Consider the following 19165-nt stretch of genomic DNA (forward strand, 5'->3'; position numbering starts at 1 on the left):
TCCGGGAGATCAGGCAATAGGTTGATAACAGGAAATCCGATAAGCTAAGGTACAGGCAGGGAATAGGTGTCGTTAGTGAGGCAGACAAAAACTATCATACACGGGAGGATTAAATTACAGGAATAACAGTGCTCCGAAAGAAGTGTGTCACAAAACAAACAATACCTCACAATGATGGGGGGGGACAGAACTTAACTCAATAGTGTGTGATAATGACATACAGGTGTGTGATCAGGTGATTAGAATTCAGGTGATTGTGATCTGGAGAGTGAGCTGCGTTCAGGGGATCTACGTGTTTGAGAGTGTGAGTTGGAAGCAGATGTTACAACCGCTAGGCGAGAAGGCACCATCATGACACACACAGCTAATGTGGATTGCCTTGCAGTACTATACATAGTGTGCGGGTGTGCCTGTGTGTGTGCATGCCTATGGGGTGTGTATGTGTGCAATCACAGATATGTGTGTGTGGGTCTGCCCATGTTGCCTGTGTGATGTATCTCATAGTCTGAGAGAGGCAATGGGATGAGTGTCAGCAGTGTTCCAGGGGAAGCCATCAGCTGACCTAATGACTTTCTTCCAATCCTTCCCAGAGGGCATCTGACCTGCAACTTATCCCTCCATCTTCCCATCTCCCCATCCCTCCATCTCCCCATCCCTCCATCTCCCCATCCCTCCAACTCCCCATCTCCCATTCTTGCTATCCCTCCATCCCTCCATCCCTCCAACTCCCCATCCCTCCAACTCCCCAACTCCCATTCCTGCCATCCCTCCATCTCCCCATCCTTCCATCTCAACCTCTCCCCATCTCACCATCCCTCCACCTCACCCAGCCAATGTCCCCACATATCACAGACATATCACGCACACAACAAGCTATCCAACATCCCTGCATACAGGTGAGGCAAATCAAGTGAGGGAAGAGTAGGCAATACTATCTATCCACTAATGTGAGGAGAATTCATAATTCACCTGGAATTTATCTTGAGCTAGAATGGTGAATTATGAATTATTCTTGCAAAAGACTTCACAAAAGGTATACATTTTAGATATTGTACTGAACAGAGCAGAGGCATACTTTTCTATGTTTCATAGGTTTCAACTGAAGCAGGCCCCAGCTGCCCAGGGCCCTCCCACTGATATGTTAGCCACTGATTTAACAACTTCATGGGGCCTATACATTTCATAATGCATAAGCAGTGGATGCAGGTGTCCCAGCTAGCACACAGCAGTAGAAACTGTATGGATCCAGACCCAACCGGTGCATGGTTACCTCAGACTTGATCTTGTTGTCTCCGAAGCACAGGTGTTGGAGGTAGGCTGCAGCATTGGACTGGACCGAGGGGAACTGGTGCTGCAGCATCTGGATCACCTCAGGCAGCTCTGGGTCTCTCCAGCCAAACTCCCTGCAGAGGACCATGGGAAACACAGGGATGAATACAGAACAGAACTGGATGGGTAAAAGGCTCTGCGTCCCAAATGGCATCTTATTCCATGGCCTCATAGGGCTCTGGTCAAAAGTAGTGCACTATATAGGAAATAGGGTGCCATTTGAGACAGACACAAGCATAGAAATACAGTGCTAAACAAAACGATCACTCAATGTGTATTATACTGCGATCTTCAACCTATCTTTTCAGATGACTGCTGTATGCATGTCTTTGTGTTATTTCATTTTCATGGTAGATTGACAAAGCAGTTGTGGTGGTAATTCCTCTAAGTGGTGTTGTGGTATAATGCAATTTCTGCATTAAGCATCTCTGTTCTCTCTTTCTTTTAAATGTCTTGAGTTTGGCTTATTGTGTGTGTAGCTATATTGATGTTTAATACTACAGTATGTTCAAATCAAATTGTAATAGTCACATGTGCCAAATACAACAGGTGTAGACCTTACAGTGAAATGCTTACTTACAAGCCCCTAACCAACAACGCAGTTTAAAAAAAATACAGATAAGAATAAGAAATAAAAGTAACAAGTAAATAAAGAGCAGCAGTGAAATAACAATAGCGAGACTATATACAGGGGGGTACCGATACAGAGTCAATGTGGGGGGAAACCAGTTATTTGAGGTAGTATGTACATGTACTGTAGGTAGAGTTATTAAAGTGACCATGCATAGATGACAACAGAGAGTAGCAATGGTGTAAAGAGGGGGTGAGAGGGGGGCACTGCAAATAGTCTGGGTAGCAATTTGACTAGATGTTCAGGAGAGTCTTATGGTTTGGGGGTAGAAGCTGTTTAGAAGCCTCTTGGACCTAGACTTGGCGCTCCGGTACCGCTTGTCATGCGGTAGCAGAGAGAACAGTCTATGACGGGTGGCTGGAGTGTTTGACAATTTTTAGGCCTTCTTCTGACACCGCCTGGTATAGAGGTCCTGGATGGCAGGAAGTTTGGCCCCAGTGATGTACTGGGGCCTCAATCATGGACTCAATCATGGACACTCTTACTGACAGTTGTGGCTGCTTTGCGTGATGTATTGTTGTCTCTACCTTCTTGCCCTTTGTGCTGTTGTCTGTGCCCAATAATGTTTATAACATGTTTTGTGCTACTACCATGTTGCGTTGCTACCATGTTGATGTCATGTTGTGTTGCTACCATGCTGTGTTATCATGTGTTGCTGTCTTGCTATGTTGTCGTCTTAGGTCTCTCTTGATGTAGTGTTGTGTTGTCTCTCTTGCCATGATGTGTGTTTTGTCCTATATTTATGTTATTTTCTTAAATATATTTTTTTAAATCCCAGCCCCGTCCCCGCAGGTCTTTTGCCTTTTGCTAGGCCATCATTGTAAATAAGAATTTGTTCTTAACTGACTTGCCTAGTTAAATAAAAATAAATAATAAACTGGGCCGTTTGCCCTGCGGTCAGAGGCCGAGCAGTTGCCATACCAGGCAGTGATGCAACCAGTCAGGATGCTCTCGATGGTGCAGCTGTAGAACCTTTTGAGGATCTGAGGACCCATACCAAATCTTTTCAGTCTCCTGAGGGGGAACAGGTTTTGTTGTGCCCTCTTCACGACTGTCTTGGTGTGTTTGGACCATGTTAGTTTGTTGGTGATGTGGACACCAAGGAACTTGAAGCTCTCAACCTGTTCCACTGCAGCCCCGTCGATGAGAATGGGGACGTGCTCTGTCCTCTTTTTCCTGTAGTCCACAATCATCTCCTTTGTCTTGATCATGTTGAGGGAGAGGTTGTTGTCCTTGCACCACACGGCCAGGTCTCTGACCTCCTCCCTATAGGCTGTCTCATCGTTGTTGGTGATCAGGCCTACTACTGTTGTGTCATCGGCAAATTTAATGATGGTGTTGGAGTCGTGCCTGGCCATGCAGTCATGAGTGAACAGGGAGAACAGGAGGGGACTGAGAACACACCCATGAGGTGCCCCTGTGTTGAGGATCAGCATGGCGAATGTGTTGTTACCTACCCTTACCACCTGGGGGCGGCCCGTCAGGAAGTCCAGGATCCAGTTGCAGGGGGAGGTGTTTAGTCCCAGGGTCCTTAGCTTAGTGATGACCTTTGAGGGCACTATTGTGTTGAACGCTGAGCTGTAGTCAATGAATAGCATTCTCACATAGGTGTTCCTTTTGTCCAGGTGGGAAAGGGCAGTGTGGAGTGCAATAGAGATTGCATCATATGTGGATCTGTTGGAGCGGTATGTAAATTGGAGTGGGTCTAGGGTTTGTGGGATAATGGTGTTGATGTGAGCCATGACCAGCCTTTCAAAGCACTTTATGGCTACAGACGTGAGTGCTACGGGTCGGTAGTCATTTAGGCAGGTTACCTTAGAGTTCCTGGGCACAGGGACTATGGTGGCCTGCATAAAACATGTTGGTTTTACAGACTCAGACAGGGAGAGGTTGAAAATGTCAGTGAAGACACTTGCCAGTTGGTCAGCGCATGCTCGCAGTACAGGTCCTGGTAATCCGTCTGGCCCTGCGGCCTTGTGAATGTTGACATTTTTTAAATGTATTTTTATTTCACCTTTATTTAACCAGGTAGGCCAGTTGAGAGCAAGTTTTCATTTACAACTGACACTTAGGCTACATTGCATTGAGATACACTTACAGAGCAGAAAAATAAAGTGACACATGACATTTGCATTGTCCACAACCGGCCATGGCCAGGAGTCCCATAGGCCGGCGCACAATTGGCCCAGCATCATCCGGGTTAGCGGAGGGTTTGGCGGGGGGCTTTACATGGCTCATCGCGCTCTAGCGACTCCTTGTGGCGGGCCGTGTGCATGCAGGCTGACCCCAGGTGCCAGTTGAACAGTGTTTCCTCTGACACATTGGTGCAGCAGGCTCGCGTGGGTTAAGAGCGCGGTTAGGCAGGTCATTTCTCGGAGGACGCATGACTCCACCTTCGCCTTTCCCGAGCCCGTTGGGGAGTTTCAGCGATGAGACAAGATCGAAATTGGGGAGAATTTTTTTTTTTTAAAGGTAACAAACATGTATGACAGATTTGCCAAACAAACATAAGTTCTCTCCATCTGTTCCCATAGCACATGGCCTAGCATTAAAAAAAACTATTTTAATAATAAGAGATATTAAAATCCAAAACAAGGTTGTTTTCTACACCCACAAGTTATGAATGAAATAATTTGGCAAAGAATGATACAGGCTAGTACTGAGTCCCTACTCTTGGAGAATGAGTGCGTTCATCCAGCATTATCCTCTGGTGATGCAAGCTGTGGTTCTCCAGTGTGGTAGCCTGAGGCTAGCTAGGTGGCTGTCAGAGACCCCTGTCATCCCCACCCCTATCTTCACCACCCCCACCTATCACCCCCACCCCACCCAATTCATATCGGCAACAACGAGAGAGAGCAAGAGACAGACACTGGTGTAAAGGCCGTGCCCTCCCTGTACAGTGTAAACACCTACCAGCAACTGTTCAACCTCCAACCATCACAGCTGTCCGCAATCAAGCCTTTCAGTTTGTCAGCTCTCAAAGACCGAGAATCAATTATATTAATGGCTGAGATCACTTGTGAGAGAGAGAGAGATGTGAGAGAAAAGGAGAGATGTGTTATGAGAGCGAGAGAGAGAGCCAGCGACAGAGGGAGAGGAAAACTAGGAACAGAGAGCTAATTCTGATCCACAGGGCCACAGTCAGTGATGTATACACTAGGACGGCTAAAAGTGCCTCAGGACCATTTCATCTCCCCACAATCCTTCTCCCAGCAATACCAACCATCACTAACACGAGCCAGGGAGAAATGGAGGAGGCCATTTACAGAGAAAGAGAAATGTGTACTTTCAAAAAGGTCAACAGAACTATGGGGCTCTAGCTGGGATTCTCTCTGACCTCAATCACATAAAACAAAACCCAGCGAAATAAAACAACATGGAGCCCAGCTATGGACGTCTCTCCTGAGCCCCTTCAGAACTGTTACATGGAAAGTGGAGTTTCACACAGTAGGTGGGGAGTGTACCAACCAAACACAGTGGGACATCATTTCATTTCCAGACTACACGGGCAGCTGCCAAGTCTTTCTGCACCATTCTACCAAGCAGCAAAACCCCACACTAGTGGGTACTGGGCATGCTCAGTTCAGGCAGTAGCTAGGCTGCACTGAGCACGTATTGTTGAGTTATTGGAGCTGACTGGTGTGCAGTTGTCAGAAATTATTTCCTTGTGAATATAAGGCATCAAAGGGAACGAACACAGAGGAGCATGGAGGGATTGAAATCCTTTTGTTTCAGAGAATGGACCAATGGGAGAAAATGTTTTTCAAAATGTTTTTTTTTTTTCCTCTCATCGCTGATGATTATGAAGCTTGTTCACATGCTCTATGGTCTGCCCCTGTGAGGCATGGTTGCATTAGCAAAAACATTAATCCACAGCCATATTCATCTACTATAATGATGATCACAGCTGTGCATCTAAGTATTTGTAGATCAAATACAACTTCATAAAAAATAATCTAAAAATGATGTAACCTTGCATAAGTTACCTTTGGGTAATTGGGCAATCAAAATGCTCAAACAGTCTGTGCAAACTGCTGTATGCTTAATCATATCCAATTCGGAAGTAGGTCGCTTGCTGAAACATCGCCTTCAGTCAAATGAAGTCGGAATGCATTACAGTACATAGGGCTTTAAGTTATTTTCTCGCACAAACATTTCAGAGACACTGTTGTACGTACTGTATGTTTGTGTTAGCTTATCAGTTAATGTATACTGAACAAAAATATAAACACAACATGTTGGTCTCATGAGCTGAAATAAAAGATCCCAAAAATGTTCCATGCTCACGAAAAGCTTATTTCTCTCAAATGTTGTGCACAAATTGGTTTACATCCCTGTTGATGTCCTTTGCCAAGATAATCCATCCACCTGACAGGTGTGGCATATCAAGAATCTGATTAAACAGCATGACCATTACACAGGTGCACTTTGTGCGGAGGACAATAAAAGGCCACTCTAAAATGTGCAGTTTTGTCACACAACACAATGACACAGATGTCTCAAGTTTTTAGGGAGCATGCAATTGGCATGCTGACTGCAGGAATGTCCACCAGAGCTGTTGCCAGAGAGTTTAATGTTTATTTCTCTACAATAAGCCGCTTACAACGTCGTTTTTCTGAATTTGGCAGTACAGTTGAAGTTGGAAGTTTACATACTCCTTGGCCAAATAAATTTCAACTCAGTTTTCACAATTCCTGACATTTAATCAGAGTACAAATGCCCAGTGGAGAGCATAGGCCCACCCACTGGGGAGCCAGGCCCACCCATGGCTGTGCCCCTGCCCAGTCATTTGAAATCCATAGATTAGGCTCTAATGAATATATTTCAATTGACTGATTTCCTTATATGAACTGTAACTCAGTAAAATCGTTAAAATTGTTGCATGTTGCGTTTATATTTTTGTTTCTGTATATTTGGTGTGCATTCCAAATGGCACCCTATTTCCTATATAGTGCACTTCTTTTCACCAGAGTCCTGGTCCCAGGTCAAGGGATGCACTATAAAGGTAACAGAAAACCATTTCAGACATATGTACATATGTATAAAGTATGTATGTGTTAGTTTAGCTGTTTAGTCCACATGTAATGGGATAAATTGGGAAGCTATATGAAAGGGTCCCACAGTGGGAGCTCTCAGGTCCCACAGCCAGCCAGACAGCCAAACAGGCAGCACAGCCAGACAGACACCAAGGCTGGGCAGATCGAGAGGCACTATGTGTCTTTAATGAAGTGACCACAAAAGGACCACTACAAGAGTGTCCAGGTCGAACCATTAAAATGGAGGTTATGGCTATTATTTATAGCACCAGAGAGAGGGTAGGTCCCTGAATAGGACTCTAGCGGCTGTGTTCCGTGTTGTAGTGTCTGAGATGTGGCCGATTAGGCCGGATTAGCTTCAGCAGGGAAGTTCTCAGGCCGACATCCCCAAGCACTCACACATATGCACATACACACACACACACACACACACACACACACACACACACACACACACACACACACACACACACACACACACACACACACACACACACACACACACACACACACACACACACAGCAAAAAAAAGAAACGTCCCTTTTTCAGGACCCTGTCTTTCAAAGATAAATCGTAAAAATCCAAATAACTTCACAGATTTTCATTATAAAGGGTTTAAACACTGTTTTTCATGCTTGTTCAATGAAACATAAACAATTAATGAACATGCACCTGTGGAACGGTCGTTAAGACACTAACAGCTTACAGACGGTAGGCAATTAAGGTCACAGTTATGAAAACGTACTACACTAAAGAGGCCTTTCTACTGACTCTGAAAGAATCCAAAAGAAAGATGCCCAGGGTCCCTGCTCATCTGTGTGAATGTGCCTTAGGCATGCTGCAAGGAGGCATGAGGACTGCAGATGTGGCCAGGGCAATAATGTCCGTACTGTGAAACGCCTAAGACAGCGCTACAGGGAGACAGGACGGACAGCTGATCATCCTCGCAGTGGCAGACCACGTGTCACAACACCTGCACAAGATCGGTACATCCAAACATCACACCTGCGGGACAGGTACAGGATGGCAACAACAACTGCCCGAGTTACACCAGGAATGCACAATCCCTCCATCAGTGCTCAGACTGTCCGCAATAGGCTGAGAGTGGCTGGACTGAGGGCTTGTAGGCCTGTTATAAGGCAGGTCCTCACCAGACATCCTCGGCAACAACGTTGCCTATGGGCACAAACCCACCATCGCTGGACCAGACAGGACTGGCAAAAAGTGCTTTTCACTGACGAGTCGCGGTTTTGTCTCACCAAGGGTGATGGTTGGATTCGCGTTTATCGTCGAAGGAATGAGCGTTACACCGAGGCCTGTACTCTGGAGCGGGATCGATTTGGAGGTGGAGGGTCCGTCATGGTCTGGGAAGTTATGTCACAGCATCATCGGACTGAGCTTGTTGGCATTGCAGGCAATCTCAACGCTGTGCGTTACAGGGAAGACATCCTCCTCCCTCATGTGGTACCCTTCCTGCAGGCTCATCCTGACATGACCCTCCAGCATGACAATGCCACCAGCCATACTGCTCGTTATGTGTGTGATTTCCTGCAAGACAGGAATGTCATTTTTCTGCAATGGCCAGCGAAGAGCCCAGATCTCAATCCCATTGAGCACGTCTGGGACCTGTTGGATCTGAGGGTGAGGGCTAGGGCCATTCCCCCCAGAAATGTCCAGGAACTTGCAGGTGCCTTGGTGGAAGAGTGGGGTAACATCTCACAGCAAGAACTGGCAAATCTGGTGCAGTCCATGAAGAGGAGATGCACTGCAGTACTTAATGAGAGAAGTTTACATACACTCAATTGGTATTTGGTAGCATTGCCTTTAAATTGTTTAACTTGGGTCAAACATTTCAGGTAGCCTTTCACAAGCTTCCCACAATAAGTTGGGTGAATTTTGGCCCATTCCTCCTGACAGAGCTGGTGTAACTGAGTCAGGTTTGTAGGCCTCCTTGCTCGCACACGCTTTTTCAGTTCTGCCCACACATTTTCTATAGGATTGAGGTCAGGGCTTTGTGATGGCCACGCCAATACCTTGACTTTGTTATCCTTAAGCCATTTTGCCACAACTTTGGAAGTATGCTTGGGGTCATTGTCCATTTGGAAGACCCATTTGCGACCAAGCTTTAACTTCCTGACTGATGTCTTGAGATGTTGCTTCAATATATTCACATAATTTTCTATCTTCATGATGCCATCTATTTTGTGAAGTGCACCAGTCCCTCCTGCAGCAAAGCACCCCCACAACATGATGCTGCCACCCCCGTGCTTCACGGTTGGGATGGTGTTCTTCGGCTTGCAAGCTTCCCCCTTTTTCCTCCAAACACAACGATGGTCATTATGGCCAAACAGTTATATTTTTGTTTCATCAGAGCAGAGGACATTTCTCCAAAAGGTACGATCTTTGTCCCCAGGTGCAGTTGCAAACCGTAGTCTGGCTTTTTTATGGCGGTTTTGGAGCAGTGGCTTCTTCCTTGCTGAGCGGCCTTTCAGGTTATGTCGATATAGGACTCGTATTACTGTGGATATAGATACTTATGTACCTGTTTCCTCCAGCATCTTCACACAGTCCTTTGCTGTTGTTCTGGAATTGATTTGCATTTTTCGCACTAAAGTATGTTATCTCTCGGAGATGAACTGGAATGATGATACAGTGAATTATAAGTGAAATAATCTGTCTGTAAACAATTTTTGGAAAAATTACTTGTGTCATGCACAAAGTAGATGTCCTAACCGACTTGCCAGAACTATAGTTTGTTAACAAGAAATTTGTGGAGTGGTTGAAAAACGAGTTTTAATGACCGCAACCTAAGTGTATGTAAACTTCCGACTTTAACTGTATATGCAAGCATACACGTACCTGTGCACACACACGCACACTGACATTTGACGATTGTCTCTCTCTACTTAGACCACAGCCAGACAAGCATTACTTTACCATAAGAATTGTGCATCCCAATACAGAGCAGCATATTAAAACATACTAATGCTGCTTAGCTTGTACCATAGACTAGTGCTGGCCTGAATAGATGCCGTATATTCTTTGTACTCATTTATTGCCCTCAGCAGAAGTCGTGTTTTTCAGCTACAATGACTGTTCTTCCTCAAACACATCTTTCTTTCAAGAGGGCATGGACGGAAGTACGATTTGCCCTCATCACTTCCTCCAGAGCCATATCGCCTCAGAGGATGGGTAGGCTCATGCATTTCTCAGGGCTCCAGTGCTGCGTTTGCCATTTCACTTCTTCATTAGAGAATTACCCAAGGACAATTATTCATCCAAACGGCCGTGTGACCGCCCATGATAATGCCACTGTTCTCACATCTAATCTCATCCTCCCTCCTCAATCTCACACCACAGCCCTGACCGCTATAAAAGAGAGAAGCATCGTTCAGCTCAGCTCAGTCAAATGACTTGAAAACATCATATGCCAAGTATGGGTAGTGGCTAGAAAATAATGTTTTACTCTAATTCCATATATTTATCTATTTGTCAAGGCTGGTACTGTAGATTCTTAACATTCTCTAATGCTATTCTGTCTCTGTGTGTACTCCCATCTCGGCGCTCTCAGAGCTTTAAAGCAGTAAAGAGCAGTTTGCATAACACTTCACATAATGAGTTGAGTATCTGGGTTCCAAATGGACTGGTTCACAGTGATCATTTCTCTCAGGATGCAACGACGGCCTGATCAAAGAATCTGCTGATTCACAAGCAAACTGCCCAAGACAATGAGCTCTTTCTTTCTTTCTCTCTCTGTCGCTCCCTCCCTCTCTCCCTCCCTCTCCCACGGCACTTGGATAACAAACTGAAATGTCTATAGCATGCATGCTAGAGCAGTGAAGTTTGCCTTTAGCCCTCAACTCCCTAAGCTGGCCTTTCAACAGCCTTTCCTGAGGACTAAAATGTCAGCTTTTAACTTTGAATGCCGCACATTTTGGAAGATAGGAGGGTGGTCTTCTAGTCATTTTCACAAGGTCTCCATGTTATCTCGAAAAATCATACTGCACAATGATCAAGGTTGGCAGGGGAGCTGAGCTGAGGTTAAATCCCCTCAGTAGAAAGTAATGTAGCATTTGGCGACTCACTGGATTGAAACTAACTCTCAGGGTTGCAGACGGATCGTCATTCAGGGCTTTGTTCAAGAGCAGCCAGTTGAACATATCTGTCGGCCCCATAGCTGGGAACATTTACACCAGAATACAGAGTGCCATGCTTGAGGCAATCAAACAATTCCCCCCTATAATAGAGTTATAAATTATGTATTCTAAATGCATGGCCCTGCAATCTAATTAAAGACCATTGGAAATGGGGGTATACATTTTAACTGAGTATGTTGTTGACTAGTGCCTTGGGCCAAAATTATATTTACAATGACTCAAGGCTTGTACAATAGAGTGAACACAACACACAGGTCAAAACTGTAAGCAAACACTGCTGCCTCACACCACAAAGGAATGACACAGAGGGGAAAGAAGCATTGTTGATGACTCAGGCAACCAATCAAATAGACAGACAGACAGGGGCCTTTCAGATAGGAAGACACACACACAGTCATTCAATGTGCATGTCTTCATTCTTCAGCAGAAAGTGACATCCGTTTCCGAAGTAAAAACAATATAGTGCTGTTGTCAATGAGACACAATGATATAAAATCATCCAACAAACATTATCGAAAATATTTTGGTTCAACTTCACAATAAAGGGAACTATACAATCTGACAGACCTTTCCAATTTGAAAAAGATGGCCTTTCCATTTCAATACTAATTAGTGCCATTATAGAAATCTGTTAGTATCTGTAATTAACCATGTGTTAACTTGGCCACAATATCAGATGAAAACTGGTTGTGCAGAATGACAAAACTAGTCTGAAGAGCAGTTAGCGGCATCAACGTTGTACAAGGGAACACAGTTGAAGTGCAATAGTCCATGTAATTGCCCTCGCTCAATGTTTTAGTTTAGTTTAGCCAGTCAAGTGTGGACGGTGTTTAAACAAACACTTTAATGAGCAACTTGTTTCTCTGCTTCCTTTAATGCTTTAATTCAGTCCTGTCTAAATACTATCCGCTATTAGACGCTCTCAATAAGCTCCATAGACTAAGCTTTTAAAAGCACTGCAAATGCAGAGTGCAAAGGGTTAAATCCTGGACTTGTATGACAGACGTGAAATGTATACAGGGGCGTAACTCTGGTTTTAGAAGTGGGGGGGACATAATATTATTATAATAATACTGTTACATGTCAAAGGTTTGGACACACCTACTCATTCAAGGGTTTTTCTTGATTTTTACTATTTTATACATTGTAGAATAATAGCGAAGACATCAAAACTATGAAATAACACATATGGAATCATGCAGTAACCAAAAAAAGTGTTAAACAAATGAAGATATATTTTTTTCAAAAATATAATTATTCAAAGTAGCCACCTTTTGCCTTGATGACAGCTTTGCATACTATTGGCATACTGTCAATCATGAGGTAGTCACCTGGAATGCATTTCATTTAAAAGGTGTGCCTTGTTAAAAGTTAATTTGTGGAATTTCTATCCTTCTTAATGCGTTTGAGCCAATCCATTGTGTTGTGACAAGGTAGGGGTGGTATACAGAAGATAGCCCTATTTGGTAAAAGACAATATTATGACAAGAACAGCTCAAATAAGCAAAGGGAAACGACAGTCCATCATTACTTTAAGACATGAAGGTCAGTCAATACGGAACATTCAAGAACTTTGAAAGTTTCTACAAGTGCAGTCACAAAAACCATCAGCGCTATGATGAAACTGGCTCTCATGAGGACAGTCACAGGAAAGGAAGACCCAGAGTTACCTCTGCTGCAGAGGATAAGTTCATTAGTTACCAGCCTCGGAAATTGCAGCCCAAATAAATGCACAGAGTTCAAGTAACAGACACATCTCAACATCAACTGTTCAAAGGAGACTGCGTGAATCAGGTCTTCATGGACAAATTGCTGCAAAGAAACCACTACTAAAGGACACCAATAAGAAAAGGAGACTTGCTTGGGCCAAGAAACATGAGCAATGGACATTAGACTGGTTGAAATCTGTCCTTTGGTCTAATGGGTGCAAATTTGACATTTTTGGTTCCATCCGCCATGTCTTTGTGAGACGCAGAGTAGGTGAACGGATGATCTCTGCATGTGTGTTTCCACCGTGAAGCATGGAGGAGGAGGTGTGATGGTGTGGGGGTGTTTTGCTGGTGACACTGTCTTTGATTTATTTAGAATTCAAGGCACACTTAACCAGTATGGCTACCACAGCACTCGCAGGGATACGCCATCCCATCTGGTTTGCGCTTAGTGGGACTATCATTTGTTTTTCAACAGGACAATGACCCAACACACCTCCAGGCTGTGTAAGGACTATTTCAGAGTGATGGAGTGCTGCATCAAATGACTTGGCCTCCACAATCACCCAACCTCAACCCAATTGAGAGGGTTAGGGATGAGTTGGACCACAGACAGTTGGACCACTTCTTAATTTATTTAAAGAAAACACTTAAACAAAATAAACAAACAACAAAAACAGTTCCATAAGGCTCCCAGGCTATACAGAAAATAACCACCCACAAAACACAAGTGAAACAAACACAACTAAATATGGCCTCCAATTATAGACAACCAGCTGCCTCTAATTGGAGGTCATTGCCAAAAACCCAACATAGAAATAGAAAACTAGATATAAACATAGAAATAGAAAACATAGAACCTAAACCAAAAACACCGAAACACACAAAACAAACACCCCCTGCCATGCCCTGACCAAACTACAATGACAAATAACCCCTTTTACTGGTCAGGACGTGACAGTACCCCCCCCCCCCAAAAGGTGCAGACCCCAAATGCACATCAAAGACAAAAAACCAAAAAACAACCCCAAACTTAAAGGGAGGGAAGGGAGGGTGGCCACCGTCAACGACGGTCCCTGTCCCAATCCTCCCACTACGGAGGTGGCTCTGGCTCTGGGCGTAGCTCCCGTTCAGAAGACTCTAGGCTGGGGAGCGTCGCTGGAGGCTCCTGGCTGAGGAGCGTCGCTGGAGACTCCGGGCTGAGGAGCGTTGCTGGATACTCCGGGCTGAGGAGCGTCGCTGGAGACTCCGGGCTGAGGAGCGTTGCTGGAGACTCCGGGCTGAGGAGCGTCGCTGGAGACTCCGGGCTGAGGAGCGTTGCTGGAGGCTCCGGGCTGAGGAGCGTCGCTGGAGGCTCAGGGCTGAGGAGCGTCGCTGGAGGCTCAGGGCTGAGGAGCGTCGCTGGACTGGGCAGGCGCACTAGAGGCCTGATGCGTGGGGCTGGCTTTGGAGGCGCCAGACTAGTAACATGCACCTCAGGGCTAGTGCGGGGAGCAGGAACAGGACGTACTGGACTGGGCAGGCACACTAGAGGCCTGATGCGTGGGGCTGGCTTTGGAGGCGCCAGACTAGTAACACACACTTCAGGGCTAGTGCGGGGAGCAGGAACAGGACGTACTGGACTGGGCAGGCACACTAGAGGCCTGATGCGTGGGGCTGGCTTTGGAGGCGCCAGACTAGTAACACGCACCTCAGGGCTAGTGCGGGGAGCAGGAACAGGACGTACTGGACTGGGCCGGCGCACTAGAGGCCTGGTACGTGGGGCTGGCTTTGGAGACTCCAGACTAGTAACACGCACCTCAGGGCTAGTGCGGGGAGCAGGAACAGGGTAAACTGGACCGAGGAGATGCACTGGTGGCCAGATGCGCTGCGCCGGCGCACTTCTCCCTGGCTGCCGGCCAACTCTCGCCCGGCAACGCTGCGGAGCCCTTATTGACCGCACCGGACTGTGCGTGCGTATGGGCGACACAGTGCGTATCTCCGCATAACAAGGTGCTTGCTTGATCCGTTGCTCAACATAATAAGCACGGGGAGTTGGCTCAGGTCTCCATCCTGACTCTGCCCAACTCCCCGTGTGCCCCCAAATTTTTTGGGGGGATGCCTCTCGGCCTCATGTAGCTCCCTTAACTTCCTCTCCCAGAAACGTCGTTCTGCCTCCCACGTCCATCCTTCTCCTCGGTGCTCCAATTCCCGCTGCTTGGTCCTTGTTTGGTGGGTGGTTCTGTCATGGGCGTCGTAAGGATTGGACCAAGGCGCAGCGGGTAAAGTGCTCATCTTCTTAATTTATTTAAAGAAAACACTTAAACAAAATAAACAAACAACGAAAACAGTTCCATAAGGCTCCCAGGCTATACAGAAAATAACCACCCACAAAACACAAGTGAAACAAACCTCAACTAAATATGGCCTCCAATTAGAGACAACCAGCTGACTCTAATTGGAGGTCATTGCCAAAAACCCAACATAGAAATAGAAAACTAGATATAAACATAGAAATAGAAAACATAGAACCTAAACCAAAAACACCGAAACACACAAAACAAACACCCCCTGCCACGCCCTGACCAAACTACAACCCCATTTTACTGGTCAGGACGTGACATCTACAAAGTAGAAAATAATAAAGTAAAGAAAAACCCTTGAATGAGTAGGTGTGTCCAAAATTTTGACTAGCACTGTATATGTTTTTTTTTAATCCAGTCGATAAACACTCCAAACAGCCTACCTGACCGCTCGGAGGCCTTTGCATAGTCCTAAAGTACACCGTTGCCCTATTTTGTATCACATTCTAATGATAAAACTGGGGGGTTGTGCCCATGAATCTATCAGTGCATTCGGAAAGTATTCAGACCCCTTCACTTTTTTCACATTTTGTTATGTTACAGCCTCATTCTGAAATTGATTAAATACATTTGTTTTACTCATCAATCTGAAAATCGTGTAGGAACGTGTCATAGCTAAATAATTGTTGTTACTGGAGATAGGGGATAACACACTATCACATTTCATAACGCTTTTAAAATAATGACCTGAACTCCAGATCGCCAAATCAGCCAATAGATGGTATGGCCATACTTGTCTAGAACACATCCATCCATTTATATCCTCATGACAAAGCATAGATTTCGCTTAGATGTGCTCAATCTAAACAGTGTACCAAATTATTCAACTCCGTCACTCCTTCATGTACCATGTCGCAATGCGCCCTGTGTCTGTGGGAAACAGAGATGATACAGAAAGGGGTAGATAGGAATCCTATTTGGCAATGAATGGAGAAACGCCCCACCCAACTGACTGTCGGCCCTTCACATTCACGTTGTCATGCTGAGTCACGTGGTTGTTTAGCTAATCTTCACGCAATCCCTTCTCAAAGTCAGGGTATGAGTCAAGAAACCTGCTTATTTTCCTCGAAAGTACGTAATGTCACGATTCCAAAGCTATACGATATTACAGAGAACAAGTTAATAATCTCACATCTTGGAAAATATTTGCAATGCTATGCGTGTGGTATGCCGTGGTATGGTGAGGTGCGTTACAGCGCTTGCCGTTAATGCTCATTCAAACAAGCCGCGGGCATCGTTGAGCACATCTACTCCATTTATTAAGCAGGGCTTTTGAAGCCGAGCAAACAACACCATGCCATGCAATTGTGAATACGCATCATGACTAAAATTTAATTATATATTTCATTGTAGGCCTATAGGAAGAAAAACAAACAAGCAGTCCCGAAATGGGCCAAATATTGTATGAAATATTTGGATGGTTAAAGGCTGACATTTGATAGCACCCAATTGACTCCCATTCACTCCTTGAAGGAGAGCTCTCCTTGTCCCAGAATCATCCAGAATGCACCACGCGGCCCATTGACAACTTATGGGCAACATACACAATGGGCGTTAATACGATTCTAATGGAGTTTCCCTATCTCCTCAAAAGTACCTCTCTGGGAAAGCAACATTACTCTGCTCTCACTCTGGGCAGAGACGCCATTTATTGCTCAGTGGCAGATACAAACTGCAAGTTGAACTAGAAAGACACCTAAATTGATAGTGCAGTTTGTTTAGGCAATTTTACAGCTAGCTAGCTACTTCACATGCTGATGCTGACTTTAGTATGATTGTATGTAGCTATGTTTTCTAGCTAGCTACCTAGCTAGCTAGCTAGCCAGCCAGCCCATAGAGAGAGAAAGCACTGCAAGTTTTTTAGTAGACTTGAGCTGCAACAGATTTCCCAAAACTATTTTCACATGTTTCTACCAACCTTGTTATAACGACAAAATTAAACATGTTCACAAAAATTATTGTTTTCACATATTAGTGTTATTTAACACTAATAATTTGTGGTTTGGATTGGATTATCCCTTTAACATACTTCGAATGCCGGGCATCACTGTAGTCTTGGGGAAAAGACTACAACCTTGAGGCTTTCAAATCTCACCACTATAATACTGTATAAAACGTATCATGTGGTAATCAGCATGATTACCATTTGGTGAATGGGAATCCTATATTGTCTATGTAATTGCCTGTGTGGGCCATGTATGTAAGTGAGTTATACTATAATGACAGACAGGAAATACATAGAACATTTGGGGGCTCCCGAGTGGCGCAGCGGTCTAAGGCACTGTGTCTCAGTGCTAGAGGCATCACTATAGACCCTGGTTCGATTCCAGGTTGTATTACAAGCGGCCGTGATTGGGAGTCCCATAGGGTGGCACACAGGGTTTGGCCGGGGTAGGCCGTCGTTGTAAATAAGAATTTGATCTTAACTGACTAGTTAAATAAAGGTTAAATACATTTTTAAAAATGTTGCTGACAGCGGCATACATTATCAGAAGAACAATCAGATAACACTGAGTTAAAGGGGGTGACCCTTGTGTGACCCCACATTGAGAATAGTGCTTTCTGTGTCTGTGAAAAGCCAAAGTGTGAAAATGCATGACTGCCCCTATGAGCCTGGTCTCTGGTCGGGTCAGGCTGTGGTAAAGGTCAAGAAATGTCAGTCCTGGGCTTCCATCCCATACACAATTCATCTGAGATACTTTAGGTATGGATGAAAAAGTTCAGTGGCTTGGTTGTTGGTATTTCGATATATATCATACATTGGTTCATCAATTAAAACGTGTGTCATATCGCGTGAGGTATGCTGTGGTATGTAAGATGCGTTACAGTGCTTGCCGTTAATGGTCATTCGAACCACCAGCAGGCATCGTTGAGCACATCTATTCCATTTATTAAATCAGGGCTTTTGAAGCCAAGCAAAGAACACCATGCCATGCAATTGTGAATGCGCTCCATGATTACGATGATGATATATTTCATTGAAATATTCTGATGGTTAAGGGCTGACATTTGGTAGTTTCAATTAAATCTGGTCGTTTCAATTCAAAATGTGACTCGTTCCATTCTCCATTCGCTTGATGATATTATATCCTGGCCTTTATTTTCAATTATTGTAATTGTAGCCCGTTCTCCGGTTCACAGTGCTGTATGGGTTTTGACTGACAGCCATTATAAACTTCAGCACTGTGTGCGACAAGAAGATGCCCTCATCCCTCCCGCTAATTAGGCTACTTTTGCACATGTGTTTTTGTCTGAGTGAGGGAAATGCTGATGCTTATTTCTATTGTCTCTATCTATTCGGTACCATTCCATAATCATTCATTCAGAAGGTTAAAAACTTCTCTCGCTCCTATCCTCACTCAGATGACAGCATCTATCGGTAGCCTAAACTGTGGAACAAATTGGCGGATCTTCAGAGCTATTAGATTATCATTTTGTAAATTATTGGAGGTGTGAATGTTTCAGTCCGAGAGTCTCTCTCCTCTCGCACTATAGAGTCCTGGCGGGTGGTCCAGAGTTGAGAGAGAGCTTGGGTAATGGTGCAATAACACTTGACATGTGGACTGACGATTTTCGAATAACAGGATACTTGTGCCTTACAGTATATTACATAAACAAAGAGTGGGTGATCGCGGAGAGGATGCTATTCAAAATGGAGTGACACAGTTCCCAGCGCAAAACTGCAGGTCAGAGTATGCCAGCTATTGAGGAAGAATACTTGGGGATCTTGCTGATTTTTTCTATCGCTTCAAAGAGACCACACTCGCCTTGGAGGCAAGCAAGCAGCCCACTCTTCACCTTGTAAGTGTGTGGTTCCAAAAGATAGAGCCATAATTACAGCTGGATAGGCCTGCAGTATATCTACCTTTTTTATCAACTGAAAACAATCTGTAATTCTGCTAAAACTACAGACAAAGATGAATTTGTGAAGGCCATCAAAACGTTTTGGCTCGAGAAACT

At 44.8% G+C, this 19165-nt stretch overlaps 1 protein-coding gene across 8 annotated transcripts in view; it reads right to left on the reverse strand.

Annotated features, from left to right (window-relative positions):
* Positions 1 to 19165, reverse strand: part of LOC106569223 (catenin delta-2) — a 140854-nt gene that overhangs the window by 22333 nt on the left and 99356 nt on the right. For all 8 annotated transcript variants that reach the window (XM_014140372.2, XM_014140374.2, XM_014140371.2 and 5 more), the window contains one exon: positions 1271 to 1403. In XM_014140372.2, the coding sequence (XP_013995847.1) occupies positions 1271 to 1403 (133 nt within the window). The remainder of the gene's footprint in view (positions 1 to 1270; positions 1404 to 19165) is intronic.

Source organism: Salmo salar, chromosome ssa14 (genome assembly GCF_905237065.1).
Source record: "Salmo salar chromosome ssa14, Ssal_v3.1, whole genome shotgun sequence".
NCBI classification, from domain to species: Eukaryota; Metazoa; Chordata; class Actinopteri; order Salmoniformes; family Salmonidae; genus Salmo; species Salmo salar.